General features: G+C 40.9%; 1 protein-coding gene across 1 annotated transcript; it reads left to right on the plus strand.

The window, feature by feature from the left end:
* The first annotated feature begins 251 nt into the window (after nt 1-251).
* On the plus strand, nt 252-20977 carry LOC122982764 (RNA-binding protein 38-like). Its single transcript, XM_044352316.1, has 4 exons — nt 252-736; nt 2193-2316; nt 4369-4423; nt 19412-20977. Exons 1-4 carry the CDS (start codon nt 515-517, stop codon nt 19776-19778), a joined length of 768 nt encoding a protein of 255 aa, XP_044208251.1. The 5' UTR covers nt 252-514; the 3' UTR covers nt 19779-20977.
* Nucleotides 20978-21207: the final 230 nt, after the last annotated feature.

Raw genomic sequence — 21207 nt, forward strand, 5'->3', positions numbered from 1 at the left:
TAATCATGGCGCACATTCTGGTAATCTTACAGCCTGAGACCTTAGGTTTCACTTGCTCTTCACAAATGCAGCTAAATATACAAAATCTTCACATGTTTCTCCATTTTATTCGCAGAAGTGATTTCAGCTGCCGTGTGGGGGGTTTCCTGTGTGCGTGTGTATGTGTGTGTATGTGTGCGTGCAGCAGGAGGAGTCGGGTGGAGCAGGAGGCGGGATGCACCAATGGAAAAGACGCACCGTTCGTCGATTGGACCAGACGCGCAGTGTGCGCACGCAAGACGCGCCTAGCGAAGCTTAAAGACTTGGCTTTTTTCCGGGACATGAGACAAGAGGGTCCAAGACACCTGTCAAGAGGACTACACATCCAACAGCTGTATGTGAGGCAACTGGAGGCTGCGGTTTTCGCCATGGACGCGCTGTTGTCTTTATCATAGCCTCTCGGAGATCAGGAGCGTAAAGTTATTCTTGTTTCTTTTTTTTTTTCCTTTGTGTTATTTTGGTTTTGTCAAGCCGCATGAGTTCGCCGCTGTTTTTAGGTCAGCTGGTAGGGGTTCCTTTAGAGATAATGCACCCCACCATGGAGAAAGACACAACTTACACCAAGATCTTTGTCGGCGGGTTGCCTTATCACACCAACGATGCTTCACTTCGGAAATATTTCGAGACTTTCGGAGACATCGACGAGGCGGTGGTGATCACCGACAAGCAGACGGGCAAGTCCAGAGGATACGGCTTTGTAAGTTCATCTCAGTTCATCTGCCTTCTGGTGGAATAAATGACCACATGTGGAGTAAAATTGTGTTTTCTTTTTTTAAGGTTTTATCAGCCACATGCAGTGGCTTTAATTGGATAGTCAGGGCTGTAAAACACTAGTCTGTTGCAGCATTTAATGAGTTTGAACTTTATGTTTAATTGTATATTTTATCTGCTGGTTATTACAACCTCCTGCAGGATTTTTCTGGGCCCTGGAGGCTTCACACACTGCCACTTTGTTCCAGCAGCAGCCATGTGCAGTGTGTCTGGTGGTGGCAGTCACATGCTTGAAGCATGAGTAGCAGGTTATTTTTTATAAGTGTGTCATCAATTATCTCTGCAGTCCCAAATTACAAATGAGCGCGCAGACATAGGCTACACACAACAGCACAAGGACACACTGTGCAGCAACAAGCGCACTCACACACAAGACAGGGATACACTCGAGTTGGTAATAAGCTGCAGCAGCTGTGGACAGATGTCTCTCTTTCTGCTGTGTGTGTGTGTATGAAAGAGAGAGAGAGAGAGAGAGAGGTGGGGGGGGGAGTAGTCCTTGGTCACAGAGGTGTGACATGTCAGTTGGCTCTGCAAGATAAGGCTGCAGTAGTTTCATTTTGACTTCCTCACATATAGCCCTCCCCCCCACTGCCTGGATGGTTTTAGTTGGGTGTGTGTCTGTGTGTGGCTGTGAGTTTGTGTGTGCAAGAGTGTGAAAGAGAAAGAGACATGAGATAAGAAGAGTCAAATGTGTATTGGACTTAACGTGAAGCAGTTCAAATTATCTTTGCTACTTTGCAGTCAATGAGCCAATCAGCTTAGGTGACCGGTGTGTGTTGAGTTGTTTTCTCCACTTTGGGGACGTTGTGCTGGTTTCACCCCTGACTTCCCCTTAGCGATCGAATTCCCCGTAGCAGCTTCTTGAACCCCAACGACCTCAAACCATCCACTGCCTCTGTTTGAGTCTAGAGTCTGATGCTATGAAACGAAAGCAAGCGTGGCAATTTCATTTTCAGTGCCCCATTTATTGGTGGTGGAGCTGTAGTTTAAGTGTAGCTGCACTGTGTTTACTCAAGGTAGATTCCAGTATCTCATCCTTAGCAGCCCAGTCTGCAAAAAAAACAAAACAAATCTACCTCCCACACACCAGCCTACACCAGACCTTAGACACAGCCAAAGCTCCACTGGAACCATCTCAACACACTGATTGTTCATTTTATGTTGTGGAGTCTCCTCGTGCGTTTAGCAAAAAGACTGAATCATTCGAGGAGAGACAAGGACAGCAGCTCCCTCAGGGCCGCCCAGCTCTGGATCTGTCACTTCATCTGAGCGCTCAAGTTGGAATCACTCCATGCACACAGGAGAGAGAAGCTTTCACATGATGCAGTTATGTAGCTTTATCAGGGGTGATACTGTCAGTAATGATGTGACATTGTCAACAGGTGACCATGGTGGACAGGGGGGCAGCGGAGCGGGCGTGCAAAGACGCGAACCCCATCATCGACGGCAGGAAGGCCAACGTGAACCTGGCGTACTTGGGAGCAAAGCCTCGTAGTTCGCAGACGAGTAAGTGTGTTAGATCGCTGCTGAACACACACACACACTATCAAACGTCAGTCTCTCTTTTATACGTCTCTGTCACATACTGTACAGGATCATATCAGTTTCTTCTTAATCTAGTTTTAGCCAAATACCTGTCCCATGAAAAGACCAAAACCAACAAAAAAACAGGTACCGAATATGGTTTCACTTTTTAAAAAGGTTAAATAATTCCCAAACACAGATGGGCACCGTAGGTTTTGTCAACCCTTACTGAATCAGGAGTAAATTGTGCATTTTCTGGGAACTATTTTCACTCAATTAAGTGGTGTGCTTGTAACTATTTACTGCAGCAGAATGGTGTATTTTGGATCAAGTCAGACTAAACCACAGTGCCCATGTTCATCACAAGGAAGAAACATGTTGCCCAATACGACTGTGTGACTCATTGATGTGTTTTTGGACAACTATAGAGAAATAAGCTACACAGATAATACTCGGGTGGGTTCATGGTTTCGTCAATTGACAATAAGAAAAATAAAGAATATCCCCAGACTTTGCCTTAAATTGCTGACCATTTTTCAAACAGTATAGTAAATAATTAGTCCTCCTGTATTTATGCGGGGTCAAAGTTACATTACTGTCAAATGATAATGAATTTGAGAGCAGAGACTGTTAATCAATACTCTCATACTTATCTGAACTCCTCAGTTAACAGCTGCAGAAAAGCTTTGCATTCACAAACTGCTGTTTATTCTGGGGAGATAAAACTTGGAGGACAAACAACATGGCTATCATGAAAAGAAACATGTGAATTCGGTTGATTCCTGCTTTTTAGAATGATTGAGTCCAGAAGCCGGCTTTCACATCTCTGATGTTGCAGTATCCCACACACGCAGGAATCATATCAACAGGAAGGTCATCAAAATACTCCTTGCTTGCAAAGGAATTACTGTATAATTTAGCTTTGATAAAATATTTTTAAAAAGCAGCTAAATGGTCACTGTGAAGGATTGTGAGCCAAGTTTCAGGTATCTGCATGTTTGTTTTCATGCTGTAAATGAAATGACTGGAAACCCGCAGCTGCCAAGTCAATCTACAAACCAGTAAATGTGTGTGTACAAATTTAAGGTTAGTGGGGTAAATCATTCAAAACCACTAGTATGCAAATCCAGCCAGCAAACTGTCTCTGCTCGTTCCCACCATACATTCATTCTTTGTTCACTGAATGTTGTACACTTGAGTTCATACGCAGCTTTCATGCCACTGGGCATTTTCAGCGTTAACCACCAGCGCTCATGCTTTGTGACTTTCCCTGCGATATCTCGGTGCACACTAAACCTTGACAGTCAAAGTTTGGTGTTCGCTTCCTGATTTAAAGCTTGCTGGCTGAAATGTTCATCGTGTGTAGGTGTGTCTGACAAACAGTGGCGCCCACAACAACTGACTGTGTGTCCTTATTCCTGGGCTGGTGCTGCGACGCAACTCCCCAAGCATGCAGCTGATGGGAGATGGCAGCGCTTGGTATTTTGTTATTGTGTGTGAGAGAGAAGCGAGTGAATAAGAGAGGGAGAGAATAAGAAGAGCAAGAGGGGATGGGACTGTTAAGAGCAAGAAATAACAGAGCGTCTGTCTCCTCTTTGTCCCGGTGGCCCTGTTGTGTGCAAGAAAGAAAGAAAATGTGCATTTAGATATAAGTTTGAACAAAAGAGGAGGGGTGATGAGGTCATGGAAAACAGTAAAAGAAAGGAATAATGGAGTAATGAATAACTGGAGGAATGTAGAAATGTCAGAGGAGGGGCAGAGAGGAGGTGGAGGAGGAGGAGGATACGTGTCTCCTTTCTTACTCAGCCTCAGCTGATTCCTGGTGAACTCTGGAGGCAGCGAGGTCATAGATGTTTGTGCGCATCCTTATTTGTGTGAGTGTGTTGAGCATGTGTGTATGCAGTTAGTCTGTGATATCTGAAACAAACAAGCAGAGACAGTCCTTGCATGCTTGTCTCTTTGGTTGTCTGCGTTGCCGATAGCTGGAACATCTCTCCTCACTGTCTCTCTCTCTCTCTCTCTCCTTGTCTGCAGGTCTCTCTGTTGGAGTTCAGCAAGTCCATCCTACGTGGGCTCAGAGGCAATATGGGTAAGACTGAGAAGAATCAATACCTCTATTTCCACCTCTCTTTCTCTCTCTTTCTCTCACCTGCCTCCTCTTCAACATAATACATTTCGGAGCGCCCCGGTAGCCTAAGATGTATGCCACATAACCGATTCTGGCAGCGGACCTTTGTTGGATGTCATTCCCGGTCTCTCTCTCCCCCCTCGTTTCCTGTCATCTCTAAACTGTCACTGTCCGATAAAGGCATAAAAAAGAAAAGGGGGAAAAATAAACACAAAAAATTTCACTCCTCCGTCCTTGACATTTGTGTGCACTCCTCGCTCTTGCTCTCCACTTGAGTTGCGGTGGTTAGTGCCACTCTGCAATGTGAGAGAAAGAAAAAGCCTCAGTGGCTGTCGCAGCAACAGCAACAGCAGCAGCAGCAACAGCAGCAGCAGCAACAGCAGCAGCAGCAACAGCAGCAGCAACAGCAGCAGCAATAGCAGCAGCAGCAACAGCAGCAGCAGCAACAGCAGCAGCAGCAACAGCAGCAGTCTGAATCTGTATCTGTACGTTGTATTTTGATTTGTCTTCTGTTGTCTATCTGTCCTTCCGGTCCATTAAACCCACAAGAAGCTCAATTCTGAATTTCACTCACGGTTGACTTGGGTTTCACTGAGGCAACGAGCCATTTAGTCAAACTTCCCTGCATCACTTTCCCCTACACACACACACTCTCTCTCTCACACACACACACACACTGCTGCCATTATCCCTCGTCTCCTTTCTCTTCACATTCATGCACTCGCATTCAGGGTTCGGTGGTATAACGATATATACTGTGAGACGTTATAAATAATTCAACCAGAGATTTTACTGTTTATACCGTGTTAATGATTCACAACCTGGGGGTTAGCACCCCTACGAGGTGTCACAAGATGATTACAGAGGTAAAAAAAACAAAAACAAAACAAGAATAATAGTCTTTAGCCATGTTAGCGGCTCTGTGAGGTCAAGCAGCAACTACCACAGCTTGAGGCTAAAGCCAATTCGGAAATACCTAAAGTATAATCCCATCGACGGCCGCTAGATGCTGCCTCCAAAACTTCCATTCAAAAAACATCAACCTCTCTAGAACTACTGAGTCAGTTTTTTATCAGTGAGTCATTATGAGTCACTTTGGATCACTTAAGTTATCACAATTCATCCTGAGGGGAACATGAGTGTCTGTACCAAATTTAATGGCAATCCATCCAAAAGTTGTCAAGAGGTTTCACTTAAAACCACAAATGTCTTAATAGTGGTGCCAAAGGAAAAGTCAGGGGATCATTAAAGTTACTGAGATTTCTCCTCTGGGGGGCTGTGAATGTCACATTTCATTGCAATCCCTTAAATAGTTGTTGAGATATTTCAGTCTGGACCAAAATGGTGGACCAACAAACCAGCAGAGCTGCTAGTGTGACATAAAACAAAGTTCTGTGACACAAAGTTGTTTTTTTTTGCTAATCTTTGGTTCTTTCTTGTGAATACTGTATATAGTTTCACCGCTTAAGACTTCTAAAACTTATCTAAGATGGTAGAATCACTCTTTTATTAAACAGCTCACAACTCATAGTATTGGAGTTTTTATTTTTGCATCGATGTAATGAAGTGAACTGATTTGTCAGGTATTTGATTTGCTGGATTAGTCAGAAATAGACTTTCCTGTTTTATCGATAAACAGTTTCTCAATAGAATCCCCAGAAAATTATATTACAATATGTACGGAGATCACAGTATAAAACAACATATACCAGGAAGAGGATTTTATCCATATCATTGTGTATGGGGGGCTGAAGAACCTGACCTGCTTGGAAATTCTCTGTAATCCACATGAGACATTATCCTCTACATCCAGTCTCCCTGGGTTACATTGTGAACACAAGAAAACACAAATGACTCAGTTCCTGAGTGAAAAATAGAGGATGATTCACGCCTGGGGCTGTTAAAGACAGTAGAGAAACACCACAAGTTGAACCCAGAAGCTTCTCGTTGTGTAAGTTGAGGGTTGCTGACTCTTCTGACAGACTCAGATATTCGGTGTATGACTGTGTCACGACCAGCTCGCAAGCCACAACAAAAGAGGGAGATACATGCGAAAGTTAGCAGTATCAAATCGAAATTTATCAACGTAAATAGCAATTATAACTGCAATAGGGTGTGAAAATCTGGATCCGTGGTGTGTGTGAGAGTGCATGAATGCGGTGGCTGATATGAAGTGCATGTTTTCAGTGCTCAAACAAAAGGAAGCGATGCAAAAGAAACATCCAGAGCTTGCTGAAGGGTGAAGGGACCGACACACTGCCGTCTAGGCAGGCAGGCTTATTTAACTTGGAAACACTGGCCAGGTGTTCCCAGTTAGCTCAATGGCACCTCGGCTCCACCCAGCCAAGGACCTGCAAGATACACAAAGCACACACACAATACACTGGATCAAGGCAACAGGCTCAAGGACAGTCACAGACTGTTGCTTAGGTGATTCTAGGCGAGGATATTGTCAGCCAGTATCACTGCTGTCTGTTTTGAGATTTTCTGTGTATGTGGGTGTGCTGTTGACTTTTCATTTCAAGCTTAAATAGCTGCTATTTAGGGAAAAGAGTGTTCACTCTCTTTGATGAAAGCATTTTGTAGTCTTTGGTTGATAAAAAGCTTAAGTTTTAGCATCTGGATCTTTTGGAAAAGAAAACTGGAAGAAGACAGGATGACAGAAAAGTCCATTAACAACCTCAACTGTTCTGAGTGCTATTAATATTGCAGTCCTCAATTTCTGAATGAGTGATGGGGGAATTGAGGCTGACCCAGATTAGTCTATGAATGAGTGATGATGGGTTGATTGAATGCCTCCCGTAGTGAGGGACGACATTCAGAGCAGGGGGAGTTGCTCTTTTAATCTCTCTCTTCCAGGAAGAGTAACAGTTTTGACACTTCACAGACTGAAACAAAGACGAAAAAAAAAACACCTGACACACTAAACACACCCAAAAGGCAAACACACACAGAAGGTGGCTCTTTGTCAGTGTAGAAACACCTGCAAATTTAAGCATTAAGATCTTTGTAACATGTTTTAATGCTTTCATGTTTTAATCAATCTAATTATCTGCTGAATATAATGCTTTCTTAACCAGAGCTGAAACCATCAGTCGGTTAATTGATAAGTCGATTGAAAGACTGTTTTGATCCATCATTTGAGTCATTTTCCGAGCAAAAATGTCAAATATTTGTTGATTCCAACTTCTCCAATGGGAGCATTTTCTTTTTAAAAAACACTATATTCGTGATTTTCCGCCATCATCCACCATCCCGACATCCCTTCCTACACAACCCTCCAGGGCTCAATAATCTGGCGTATGATACACTGTCTTGACACGAGAGTCGAAAGGGGACATATCATGCACATTTCCTGGGTTATATTTTTATTCTGGGGCTCTACTGGGATATCTTTGCATGATCTACAGTTCAAACTTATTTATCTTATACTGGCTCTTTATGCAGCCCCTCAGTTCTCTCGGCAGACTTTCTGCAGCTCCAGAGGCTTCATAAACAAACATTAGAGGTCAGGTTTTGCTTCTTATTCTCGCTCTTTACTTGAATACATTTCAAGTAAAGAACGAATACTTCTCGAATACATCCGTACATGTTCGAGCCCGAATCTGATCCAAAATACACGAGTGGACAACACGAACAACTGGTGGAACAATCTTAGCAACAAATGCAAAAAATCTGACGTCATCATGAGGAGCAAGTAGAGGTAACATTGCAAACGGAGTGTCTAGAGCAGGCTGAAGCCCCGGCCTTTGACTTGCAGGGAGCATTTTTACGTACGTTCACCTCAAATTTTGGAAGTGCGGCCATGTTTAACACAGACATCTGACATTGTAAGACTATATAAATGACACAAAATGACAAAAAGCATGTTATGTCCCCTTTTAAAGGTTCGGTGTATAGAATACAGTGGCATTTAGCAGTGATGTTGCAGATTGCAACCAACTGAATACTGCTCACCCTCCCCTTCTAAGCTTGTAAGAGAACCTACGGTGGCCGCGAAACTCACGAAAAACGTGAAAGGCCCTCTCTAGAGCCAGTGTTTGGTTTGTCCATTCTGGGCTACTGTAGAAACATGGCGGTGCAACATGGTCGCCTCTGTAGAAGGGGACTCGCTCCCTATGTAGATATAAAGGGCTCATTCTAAGGTAACGAAAACATAACAATTCTTATTTTCAGGTGATTATACACTAATTAAAACATACTTATGAATATTTTATTCAACTTCTACCAAGATTTTTCCACCAGATGCCACTAAATTCTACGAACTGGACCTTAAAGATTTACAGAAAGAGGAGAAAAAACACAAATACAGGAGAGAGCAGATACATAAGTAAATAAAATGTGAGATTTTTTTCTGATTTTATATAATTGTAAACTTAATATCTTTGGGTTTTGGACTGTTATTTGGACAAAACAAGACATTTCAGTGTGTCACTTGCAAGTCTTTCAAACCATGCTGGGCATTTTATACATGAAACCTTATTGAGTAATCATGAAAATAATCAGCAGATGTGGTAATAGTCATCTAGTAGTCATTAGCTTTTCTGAACAGCACAGTAGCACATGATTCATTCCGGTTGACATAATCTTAACATTTCTCACCAATTCTCCAAAGGCTGCTACAGTTTCATGTTCCAACAAGGCGTACTGTAGGTTTATTAGTGGTTAAAAGGAGTTTTTGAACACTTTACAGACCAGCAGTAAGCAGCTATGAAGTATGAATAAGACAAACGTCTGGATTGACAGATTGTGAGCTGACTGCAGACTTAGTGGCTTATTGTTTAAGTGGAAAAATCCTCTTTGACAAATTGTTGCATATTTTTCACTTAACAACAAGCCGTCAAGCTTGCAGTTAAAAATGTTAGAGAGTCATTAATTTCCTTTAACTATTGTGACAGCTCATAAACTTTTTATTTTCAAGTTGTGCCATCAGTAATTTTAAATGGATCTCTGTGTTTAATTTGAAGACATCCAGAGCTGCTGCAATGACTGATTTTGGCTGATGACTGTTTTTTTGTTTTTCTAAGATTTTTTTTTTTGGCATTTTTGCCTTTATGTGATATCTGAAAGTGTGGTGTGTATCTTTTTTTTGATTCTTTGTTCATTGACAACTCGTCGTGTAGGTTATAAACTATGAGAAAACACCCATCATGTGGTGTTCTGGTGGCCTCGGGTTTGCATGTTGTTCCCCATCTCTCCACACATTTCCTGTTATCTCTCTACTGTTGACTCTCTGATAAAGGCATAAAATGCCCCCCAAAATACCCATGATTTGTTAGTCAGAGGTGACATCTTTAAATTGCTTGTGTTGTCTTACAGTCCAAAGATACTCAATTTACAACAATATAAAACAGAGAAAAGAAGCAAATCCTTACATTGATTACATTGGTGGTTCTGCTTGATAAATGACTTAAACTTTAAATTGATTTTAAAAAATTGTCATCCAATAGTTTTCTGTCAATGTAGTAGTAATGTAGTAGTAGTAGTAACGTAGTAGTGTTACATTAGTGCTATTTTTGCGATTAAATGATTAATTGTTTGGTCTTTAAAATGTCAGAAAATAGTTAAAAAAAAAAACGCCTCTAACAATTTCCCACAACCAAAGTTCATATCTTAAAATGTCCACTTTGGTTTCCAAAACCCAAAGATTTTCAATTTACAATCACAGAACTTAGAAAATCAACAAATAATCCAATTTGAGAAGTGAACTTTTTGGCAGTTTTGCTCAAAAAATGTCGATTCATTGATTTAATTTGTTTCATTTGCTCTTTAGTGCATCAGTTTATGGGGCTCTTGTAAACCAGCTTCAGTTTCATTGTTTGACTGTGTATTTAGGGAAAAAAATCTGTTGTGGAAGAAGAAGCGATACTAATATCTGCAACAACATTAACCTCAGGAGATCTGCACAGCTGCAAGAGGTGTTGTGTTTTGAATGGATGGAAGCTTCACTTTTCCTCAACAGGAAACTCTCTTTGTCGAGTTACCATCACTATCAATGTTGTTATTTCTCTCTCCACCTACACATCAACTGAACAGTGAACACATCGGGTTTTCTGTGGTTTGTCTTAAGTCACTCTGATAAATGAGGGGAAAAAACTGCTACCATTCAACACACCAAAACAAGCAGATCTGAGAAAACATTGACTAGTAACACTTTACTGTAGGCATTTATAAGCTGTGTATAAACATTTTATAAATGTTTTATAAGGCACTATAATGTAGTTGTTAGCAGATATAAGGACATATTTAAGTTTACAGCATTTATTAACAATTTTAACTTCTCATATAAGGACATATTTAATATTTTTACAACTGTGTTTTACCATGTTGTCATTCATTATCTGTTTTATAAACCGGCGTCCACTTACAGTATGGATGCCCACAGAGGAGTTATAGTTATTGATAATAAGCACTTAGATTTGCTTGAGGAAGCAGGTGTAAAGGAAAGTGAAAGAACGCAGACACAGAGACTTGTTCAGTGACTTAAAGGGAGTGACCTATTTTCACTTCGCAACCAAAGAACATGTGAAAATCTGAAAAGAAAAACAACAATTCAAACGTGCCTCGACTCAAACTTAAGGCGTGATCACATTGCACGCAGCTACGCGGTCATCCTCTCTCTGCCTTGTTTTTTCCTCTCCATAACATTTAGCTCAATAAAACTAGAGATTAAATATTTAAAAAAAACCTATAACTGAATTTAAAAAATACTTGTCTGTCCTGATGGTAACAAAACATAACGCTAAACACAAACAAACCTAGGATAGTATGCAAAAGCACTAAATATATTAAAGCGCGTATGAGACAAATATAGTGTATTCTCACTTTGTCACACTACTTATAACTCAGTAACATGTGGTATAAACCATTTATTAACTATTTATACACTGCATATAAATGCTAAATAGGCAAACTCTTTGGTTTAATTCCTTAGATTACAATTTGGACATAAATCTTTAAATAAGAGATAAATAAACCATATAACCTGTCAAATCTTTTTCATTTTTAGGACATAGAAAGGGCGCATCTGTCCAGCTCCGATCTCTCTGCTCCGAGGCTACGTGTGTGTTTGACATGATCAGTATGACTGCAGTCAGTTTCAAACATTTCTTAGCAAAGTGACAGACTTCTTTCCGTCACTTTGCCACATGTCACTTTCTTTATATTTTACTCCCAATTTCCCAACATGTAGCACTGAGACAAGCCTGTTTTTTATGGACTGACGAAGCACTCATACTTGTGCTCAGACCTATGTCGATGTGGAATCTTTGGTTAGATCTCAGTAGTATATAAACCTCAGAGTCATGAAATCTTTCTAAAGATGTCTGCAGGTCCTCTGTTGCTCCTGTTTCTTTGGAGCTCTCAGGGGGGGATTCAGGGTCTGGCGCTCACACATGGCGTCGCCTCTACCTCCATTAGATGCACTCACATGGTAAACAGCAAATAACAAACTCAAACAAAGCAGTGCTCTGTCTGCTGCTTTGGCGTGTTTGCTTTAAGTTTTAAAGAGGACAGAGGACGGGCTGATGCCAAATGTGGCTTTAAGGTACAGCTGAATTGGGGGGGTGGGGGGGGGGTTGGGGTGGTGTTAGAGGAGGAGGATATTCTCATTCGAGGGAGGCATCTGTCGCCCATGGCTGCCTGGCTGTCTGCCTTTAGCACCCAGCGTCGGCGTGGTTGCTTGGCAGAGGATCCTTTTTTCTTATTACAAAAATTATTCAATGTTAGAGAGGAAGGAGATGGATGTGCGGTGAGGCTGTTTAAGGTGGTGGGTGTGGAGGGGGGCAGCACTTCCTGTTGAAGCAGAGGAGCAGTGAGGGGGAGGTGACAGTGAAGAGGGGGTGATACAGACTTACAGCACACCTGTGGCTGGGTTCAGTGAAGCTTTAGGACCGGCGGTAGACGTGACACCAGAGCTCCTTTTTTATGTGTGAAACCCATTTATGGTTGGGTGGAAATAGAAAAATGTCCTCAATGAAACATCAGTGAATCATAAAACAGCCTCTGTGGGCGACGCCTTGTCGACTCCTTTAATACATTCACAAGTGATTTTTTTTTTTTTTTTTTGCACTCTTTATCTGTTTCCTCTGTGGCTGCCTTCCTCCCTCTCTAAATTATCTTTCTTTCTTGCTCTTTCCTCCTTTCTTTCAGCCCGTAGTTATCACAGACGCTGTCTGTCGAGGGGTTTAGGGGTAGACGTCGAACCCTCAGGTGTATATTCTTCTTACCCAGGGACCCAATTAGGAGAGACACTCGTGTCAGATGAAAAGCCATATTTGAAAAAAGAAAATCGTGTTGGAAGCTTTTCATAGCGCGGAAAGCTCCCATTTTGTTCAGTTGTCTGTTAAGAGATGACACACATTTTGATCTGCATTTGCATTTTTTTTTTTTCTTTTTCAGTTTGTTGTTGGGTGGTGTTCATTTTAACACTAAACTCAGCTCCTGCTCCTCTTTTTTTTGTGCTTTGTTGGAGCCATAAACGGATGTCGACCCCCCCCCTCCTCCCCCCCAAAAAAGCGTAAAAAAATATACAAATCTAGATTGAGGCCGATTCTTAATGAGCAGTGACACTTCTGCGTGAATAAACACTGAATGATGCACTATAATGTAGCTGTAAGCAGATATGAAAACATTTTGGTAATGCTTTATTTTACAGGTTCTTTCATTTTATACTACTTTCCTGGAAGTTTTCTGAGTAATTTGCAGGTATTTAAGGGTTATTTTTGAGGACATTTTACAGAGTGTGGTGCAATTGTGTTTGCTCAGTTGTCATGAGGAGTGAAGAAGTATTTATAAATAGATAAATACCTAATTATATCAATGTGTTATATTGAATTAATATACTAAATATGTGCAATAAACAGATTATATTTCATACAGGACAACTGTATTATATTGTTACGGATGCTTCACAGGAGGAGTTGACAAACATGTTACACTAAAACATCTAAAAAAAAACATCTTTACACCTGCTTACAACTACATTATGGTGTGTTATAAACCATTTATTATTGTCTATTAAAATGCTAAACAAGGGGGGTTAAAATACAGTTTTATCAGTTTTTACTGTGAAGCTGCTGCAGATATGAAGCTGCCGGTTACTCATTAATTGATAAAAGTTGGTTTAAAGATTTTCAGATTTTTTTTTGTTTCTTATTCAGAGCAGAATATTTTAGATGCTTGTTGGATGTGTAACAAGCATGCAACAAGTGAAAATGAGATGGAAATCATTTTGATGATGACAACACAATCTGTGTCTCTGCAGGGTTTGTTACACTTACAATCTGAGACACATTGAAACGATCATGACTTACTTGATCATATTCAACAAACGTATCACTTTTGCAACATTTTCACATATAATCTTCTGCATATCATGCAGCCTCTTTGAATCCTTAATCAAACTGAAATGCATTTCTTGCTTGCTGACAAGAGAACTGAGTGTCCAGCGCTGATGTTGGCCTTTCTATCTCTCACCCTCCCTCAAGCCGTGTGTGTGTGTGTGTGTGTGTTCACACAGAGAGAGGACGGAGGGTCGTGTGTGTGTGTGTGTGTGTATGTCTCCATGAGTGTGTGTTTGTCTCTTTGACTGACTCACCCTCCTCACATCATCTGAACTATTAAAAGCGTGGCTGTCCTAAGGCATGAAGGATATGATGACTGATCCTTCACCTCTCAGCCTCCCTCCCCCCCCCCACTTCTCCTCTCCTTCCTCATTCCTCGCTAAAGGAGTCCCGACCTTGACCCTTGGGAGAAAAAAAAAACAAACTGCAGATGTTTTTTTTTAATTCAGTACATCCTATCTCTTTTATCCCGCTTCCTAGTTTTGAGAAGGGACAGTGAGGAGGAGTGCAGAGGAAACTGGCTGTGAGGGAGTGAACCCACAGAGAGAGAGAGAGGGGATGGATAGCGGACTCGGTGGAGGTTATTCTGCTCTCATGGGTCTGTTAGTGAGCGTGCACCCATGCAGCTGCGCCAATTATCCCTGCTATGGCTGAAACCCCCCCCCACTCACCACGCACACAAACACACAGACACACACACACATGTATCCACATCCTCTTCTAAGCTGCTTAACTGACCACACACACACAACCTGTTAAGTATGTTTTATTTTTGGTACAGTCAGACTTGCACGTTCATTTTTGAGCACATGATGTGTTCAAGCAAATGTGTGTTTCTAAATTAATGTTTGTACGTGAGTGTTTGTGAGTATATCTGTCTACATCCCCCGCCCCCCTCCCCCTCCCGTTCGTATGTACAAATACGTATATACAAATGTGTGTTTGACAGCCCGCGATGATGCCAGGCACGGGGAAGAGAGAGGCGAGGCGCAGCTCTCTCTCTATCTCTCTCTCTCGTACGATGCCGCTGTCACATTGGATCAGTCAGGCCGGTGCACAGGCGGGCAGCGGCACACAGCCGTGGGAATGACACTGCACTTCTGCTCTGGGAGAGACTCACGGAGTTGAGAAAGGAGAGATACAGATGGGTGGGGGGGCCGCAGTATTAGCTACAGCTGTCTTTTGACTTCATGCTTGTTGTATATCATTAGTAGATATGATGTTTGGCATGGTGCTGCTCTTTGCCCAGGACTCCCCACAGATATAACATTGCACTCGTATAGGGCTGCAAGTAAGGATTATTCTCATCATCGATTAATCTATCGTCGTTTGGTCTATAAGATTTTTGAAAAGACTGAAAAAGTAGCATTCACAGTTTCTCAGAGCCCGCAGTGATGTCTTCAATTTGCTTGTTTTATTCCGACCGACAGTCGAAAACCTTAAGATTTTTTTAATCTGACAAAGAAAAGCAAAAAAATCGTCACATTCGAGAAGCTGTCCTACTCGTCCCGCAATGCAATGCACAAAGAAAATGGAGGAGCTACTCACAGCTGGACAAAATGAGAGCTGAGAAAGCTCCAGAAAGTGAAAACATAAGTATATATCTGCAGAGAGACATTTTGTTTTCTCTTTGTGAATTCACAGTGTCATTCTAAAGTCACAGTTTGGTTGTTGCCAGTCAGCACATGTGGCATCATTTCCTGTTAGTAGGAAATGTTTCAGTATTCTATAAATATTAGTACTTACTTTTTACAGTAAGTATGGAACTGGGCACAGCTAGTGTTTGTAAGCCCAGACCTTATTAAAATGTTGTTTGGCATCATTTCACGTCTCACTTGGCACAAACACAGATCAGTCAATCAGTCAAACATCGTGATCAATCTTGTTTTCAAAAACAGGAAGCTCACAGTCCAGTCAAACCGACGCACCAGTAGAGAGGGTTATGAACTTTGCTTCTAATTAACTTCACTTTGCTCAACTTCTGCTTCTTGTAGCTAAGAGAAATAAAGAATAAAACAAATAAAGACATCTCTGACTTTACTGAGAGCTTCCTGTGTTTTAACATTTAAATCATTTTAATGTGTTGAAGCTCATCAAGAAGCTGCAGCTGAGTGGTTATTTTCTAACTGCTAAGCAACAGTTGGTGATGTGTTACACAAGATCAAGACATGAAACTTTTTTAATAAGGTCTGAACTGAAAACAGCAAAACTATTCTTTAAACATTTTGGAAAATGCATTTAATTTGCTTTTATGCAGAGAGTTAGATGAGAAGATCAACACTTTTGTAGTTTCATATTCTAAAAGTCACTAATTAACACGTTGTATCTCGTTTGTTTAATGCGTACACAAGCCTAAAGCACAAATTGTTGTTGGATTTAACAAACTAAATACAGCATGTTAATTAGTGAGCTAAAAAAAAAAAAGTGAAAGTGTAAAGTAGATTTGGACAGGCAGGCTAGCTGTTTCCTCTTGTTTCCAGTGTTAATGCTAAGCTAAGCTGACCAGCTGCTGGCTGTGGCACAGGGTATTTCCCAAGATATGAAACTACTCCCTTAAGTGTGAGAAAAGAGGTTTTGAAAACCTTCACAGACTTGTTTGTATTGTTTGAACCCGGAGAGTTTTATTTTAAATTCTAGTCCAGACTGTACGGTTTCCAAAAATTACCAAAAAAAATGTTTTTTATTTCACCAACACATGGGTGATTCATCAGGGTGATTTACAGAATATGAAAAAGACACAGCCGTTATACAGTTAACTCTACTCGAAGGCTGAATCCTCATCAGTTATCCAGTGAGAGCTTGACACATTGATGGCCAGCCTCCAAAGGATGATGCACTTCCAGCACATAAATTTTTAAAAAAGTACAGAGCAAAATGAATTATAAACAGCAGAAAACATCTAAAAAAAAAAACAAGGATACAATTTAAAACCTGTTTTAAATGTTTAAAACTATTAATTAACAGCAAAACCTTTATTAAATAATTGTAAAAATGACCAAAAAAACCCTTCTAATACTAAAATCTTTATTCATTCCCCTTGGATGTAAGCTCTTAAGACAGCCAGACATATTTCGGAGGTCAAACATTCACTGATGGACTTTTCTTTTATTGGTATTGATCTGGATTCTGGATCTGCAGTCTCCGAGCCAAAAAGCATTGGTGAAATAAAGAAGTTTCTTCTAGTTACTCAACTTAGTGTCACCAAGTTGTTATTTCACTCTTGGTCCTTTTTTACATCAGCATCTAGCTGACTGGTGAAGTAACGACTGCATACTTCTCCTACTGGCAGAATTTAGGAAAGTATAACATAAATCCATTTGATGTGATAGTACAGATGCCAAAACATGGTGTTTCAATATATTATATAATATTTCATAATTATAATGTTTCACTCAATTTAAGTATGATATTAGTTTGGCTTTAATGAAAACAATCCAACACAGAAATCTGTCTTTTCAGGCAAAATGTTTTATATAAGTTTCAAGTTAGTCAGTGAGAAATTTAACAGGGATATTTTGGACTTTAGGGTTCCTCAGAAGGACACAGTAGGTTAAATATGTTGTCTAACTTACAGTGCATATGGGCATTGGAGTAAATTGGCAGGTATACATACCGGTGTGTGTCTGTGTGTGTTGTGTATACACCAGTGTGGGTGTGAACAGGCCCAGTGTCAGTGTTTGTTGTGTAAGCACACCTGATCCCTGCTCCTGCTCTGTTTAGGGGTAAGCAGCAGCAGCAGCAGTAGTAGCAGCAGCAGCAGCAGCAGGCCGCCTCTTGCTGCACTGATCACCTGCTCAGACTCAGTGACAAGGTTACTGTCAGGTTAATGGGTCTGACTGTAGGCACTGATCACAGGAGTGTTAAGTGTTAAGTACTGTCATGTTCTGTTGTTTTTACTTAAGCGCAGCGGCGTAACCTAGTTCTTCTGATATGATCGCTGTTGCTGTTGCCAGATGAGGCAGTTCAGGTTAAGTGGGCAGCCTCAAGCAAGGGCATGACTGAATACAAAAGGACAGGAGAGCACTTTTTTCTCCCATTATTGCTGAGGCTCGAAGTACCAACAATGTGATACACTTCATTTATTGTGGCGAGTTGTGTGTGTATGTGTGTGTGTGTGCGCGCTTACAGGCTTTCAATGCAGAGGCCAAATTTTAGAGCAAAAACTTATTAATTATTATTATCAGGAAATACAAGAGATTGTGATTAAAAGTAACTTCTCGTTATTCATTGTTTAGTTTTTAAATGTGTGATTTTTCATTTTGGAACAAAGTGTTTCTCAGGCAATGTGCTAATTAATCTTAAACACAAGGGAGATGGTCTATTTATAAAGTGACAGCAACAGTGCTGATAATTGCTATTAAAGGAGGAGGAGGATGCCTTTATAGGACTCAGGTTTTTAGTTTTGGGGTGTAAAGATAGGAAGCTGCTCCTAAAGAAACCGTTGCCCGTTTGTTTATGTTAAACATGCAACTCTGACTGTGTGTGTCTGGTTACTGTTGTCATTTCAGTGACTCTCAATAATTAGATCAGATTTCACCGAGATGCTGTCAGGATTGTGTATGTGTGTAAATTCTTTATATTTTCATAAAACACTCTTCTGTATCTCATGTCTTTTACTCTGGGGGCCCCAGATGAGTATCAGCTACATCTGTCATCTTCCTTTCTTAAACTTTGGTGTCATTTACTGTATTTATGTTTTGTTTTCCGTTTGCTTTCTGAACATATAACCGTTAAAACTGATTTAAAAACAGATGAAGAAAAAATGTGAAAGCAGAGGTCATAAACCTGTATGCAGTGGATCTGACAGCTAAAAATGCCATATACAGAACATAAAGGGGGAAAAAAGTCATAAATGCAAACAATAAAGGAAAATAAAAGGCACACAAAATGTAACTGCAGGCAATGATCAACAACAAAATTGTTGCTGCATCTCCAGTCAGGTGGTGAAGCTCTTCAAAGATATAGAGCCAAGTGCCCAAATAAACATTATAAAATATACAGTCTTAAAGAACAAGATAAAAGTACCAAATGTAAATTTCTGTAACTGTAATGACAATTTCTTGTTTAAAGTTTTAAAATGATAGTGTGATCTTAATCACATGTTTTATTTTGTTTTCCGCATCTGTGCACCACAACACCTCAGGGATCACTGGTTGTTTCGGGTTTTATAAAGGGGAAGATGAAGGTTTTTTTGGGGGGTTTTTTGGAGTTGATTTGAAAATGAATTTACTAAAAGCTGATGAGAGAGAAAGTGGTGAGAACTTATATTTATATATAAACACAGAGAGAATGCTGCCTCCCAGGTTTATCCTGTATCACGTGAGGTTATAGAGCAGTTGCAACTAAGGCTGCAAGTAATGATTATTATCACTATTAATTTAGCTACTGATTATTTTGTTGCACTTTTTTGCCTATAAATGTCAGAAAATAATGATATTTGGTTTGCTGTCATAGAAGACTAAGAAATCCAGCAAATATTCACATTTGTGAAACTTTTAATCTCTTATCAAAATTGTTGCTGATTAGTTTTCTTTTGATCAACAAATTGGTTAACTGACTAATTATTTCACCACCATTTCTAACCCATGTTCCTCTGTCCGTCCAGACTCGCCCAGCAGTACGTCTACCCTCAAGCGTTCCTCCAGCCCAGCCTGGTGCTGCAGTCTCAACTCAGCCCCACAGCGGCAGCCCTCGCCTCCCCTTACCTGGACTACAACTCCGCCTACAGCCACTACGCCCCCACGGGACTGGAGCAGTACCCCTACACGCCTTCACCGTCGCCCTCTGCTGGATACCTCAGCTACAGCTTCTCCCCCGGCACGCCGGCACCCGCTCTTACCGCCTCGCCGACCCCTCCGGCTGCCCTCCATCCTCCTCCTCCTCCTCCTCCGCTGGCTGCACTCAGCACAGTGTCTGCCGCCCCTCAGGCCTTCCTCCACTACCCGCTGCACCAGCCCGACCGCATGCAGTGAGCAGCTCTGAGCGGAGCTGGAGCTGCCGGACTGATGAGTCGGAACTGTTGCGCTACGACCTGTGCCATCATCAGGATGAGACTGGAGAAGCAGGGGGAGAGTGTGATGTAATCAAAAGGGCTTTCAGAAAGCACTCTCACTCCTGTCTTTTTTTATATTATTGTTGTAATAGTTAATGAAAATGTTCTACTGCTATTGTCATCAGCATACGATCTGAATGTTTTTCATAAGTGGCAAACGTCAGGAACCGGAATGAGATGACATGGTAATCCTCTGGAAGTTTCTCTCTTACCCCTGGCCCTCAGCGCTTTCTGCTGGAGAGTGAACGGGTAAAGACAATGAGAAATACGTCTGTTTGACATGATGCTGCGGCTGCAGTTTCTCCAAAGGTACTGGGCTGAACGCTGGACATTGGCCAAGCCGTGAGCCAGTTCCTCTTTCAGAAATGCAGGTCCAATTACCTCCTCTTCAAGGTTACCTTTCTGTCTACGGCCTTAGAGATCTCTCTGTACCTGGTTCAGTTTGTGTTAGTCATTGTTATTAGTGTCTCATCTCAAATGAACAAAATGTTTATTTTACTGCCTTTTGTCCACCGCTGGCAAGTTATTACACAGTGATAATCACAGTTTAACAGAATATGCAATTACGACGATGAAGGATGAGCATGAATAAGGTAGACAACACTGGTATATTGTTTTCTGTATTGCTACTGCTACATCATTACTCAGTGAAAGACCTTGTTAACACTTAAAACACAATATTCATCACATAAGGTTCCTGCAGCAACTTAGGCTATTTCTGACCTGCAACTTTTGGAGCAACAGAGTCTAGATCTGGTGTTTGTGATACTTAAATTACATTGTTGTCAATACATATCAAGTAAATGTCAAGAAGTATGTTGTTGCTGAATGTGTATGTGTGTTTTTGCTGTCTTTTTCTGTGTGTATGCGAGTGAGAGAGAAATAGAGCGATGCAGTATACGCCAGTGTCAGGATCGAGCTCCTTTTCCAGCCCATTGTACTGGTCAGAGATGTTTCTTTGTTATGTTCTTTTTTTTTTCCAGCTACAGAATACAGACAGATGCTTTAGCAAAGATATTGGAGTCCCACTGTGCTGTGGCACCACCTTAGTAGTCTTAAACCAAGCCATACATCACATTTAAAACAAATATGCAAAATAAAAAGAATATTTCTAAATAACACATGCTATCATTTTCTGAGTGTGGATGATAACTGTGGTGAGATATCTGCTGCTGCATGACACAGTTGTTGCCTTGAAGGCTCAAGTCTGGAGAGTCACAGATGAGTCATCATTTCTTTATTGAAGAGAAATACTTTACACTGATGGACTGGTAAAAGTGTGTAGGTGAAGGCTACGTTGAATTTGTTTTTTATTTTTTAACATTTACATTACACAACATTTTTTTTAA

The sequence above is a fragment of the Thunnus albacares genome, chromosome 5, assembly GCF_914725855.1.
Source record: "Thunnus albacares chromosome 5, fThuAlb1.1, whole genome shotgun sequence".
Classification (NCBI taxonomy): Eukaryota; Metazoa; Chordata; class Actinopteri; order Scombriformes; family Scombridae; genus Thunnus; species Thunnus albacares.

Coding starts and splice junctions, on each gene's coding strand:
- LOC122982764 (XM_044352316.1), top strand. CDS start 515: ATGAGTTCGCCGCTGTTTTTAGGTCAGCTGGTAGGGGTTCCTTTAGAG. Junction 2,317..4,368: donor GCCTCGTAGTTCGCAGACGA/GTAAGTGTGTTA, acceptor CCTTGTCTGCAG/GTCTCTCTGTTGGAGTTCAG. Junction 4,424..19,411: donor TGGGCTCAGAGGCAATATGG/GTAAGACTGAGA, acceptor CTGTCCGTCCAG/ACTCGCCCAGCAGTACGTCT.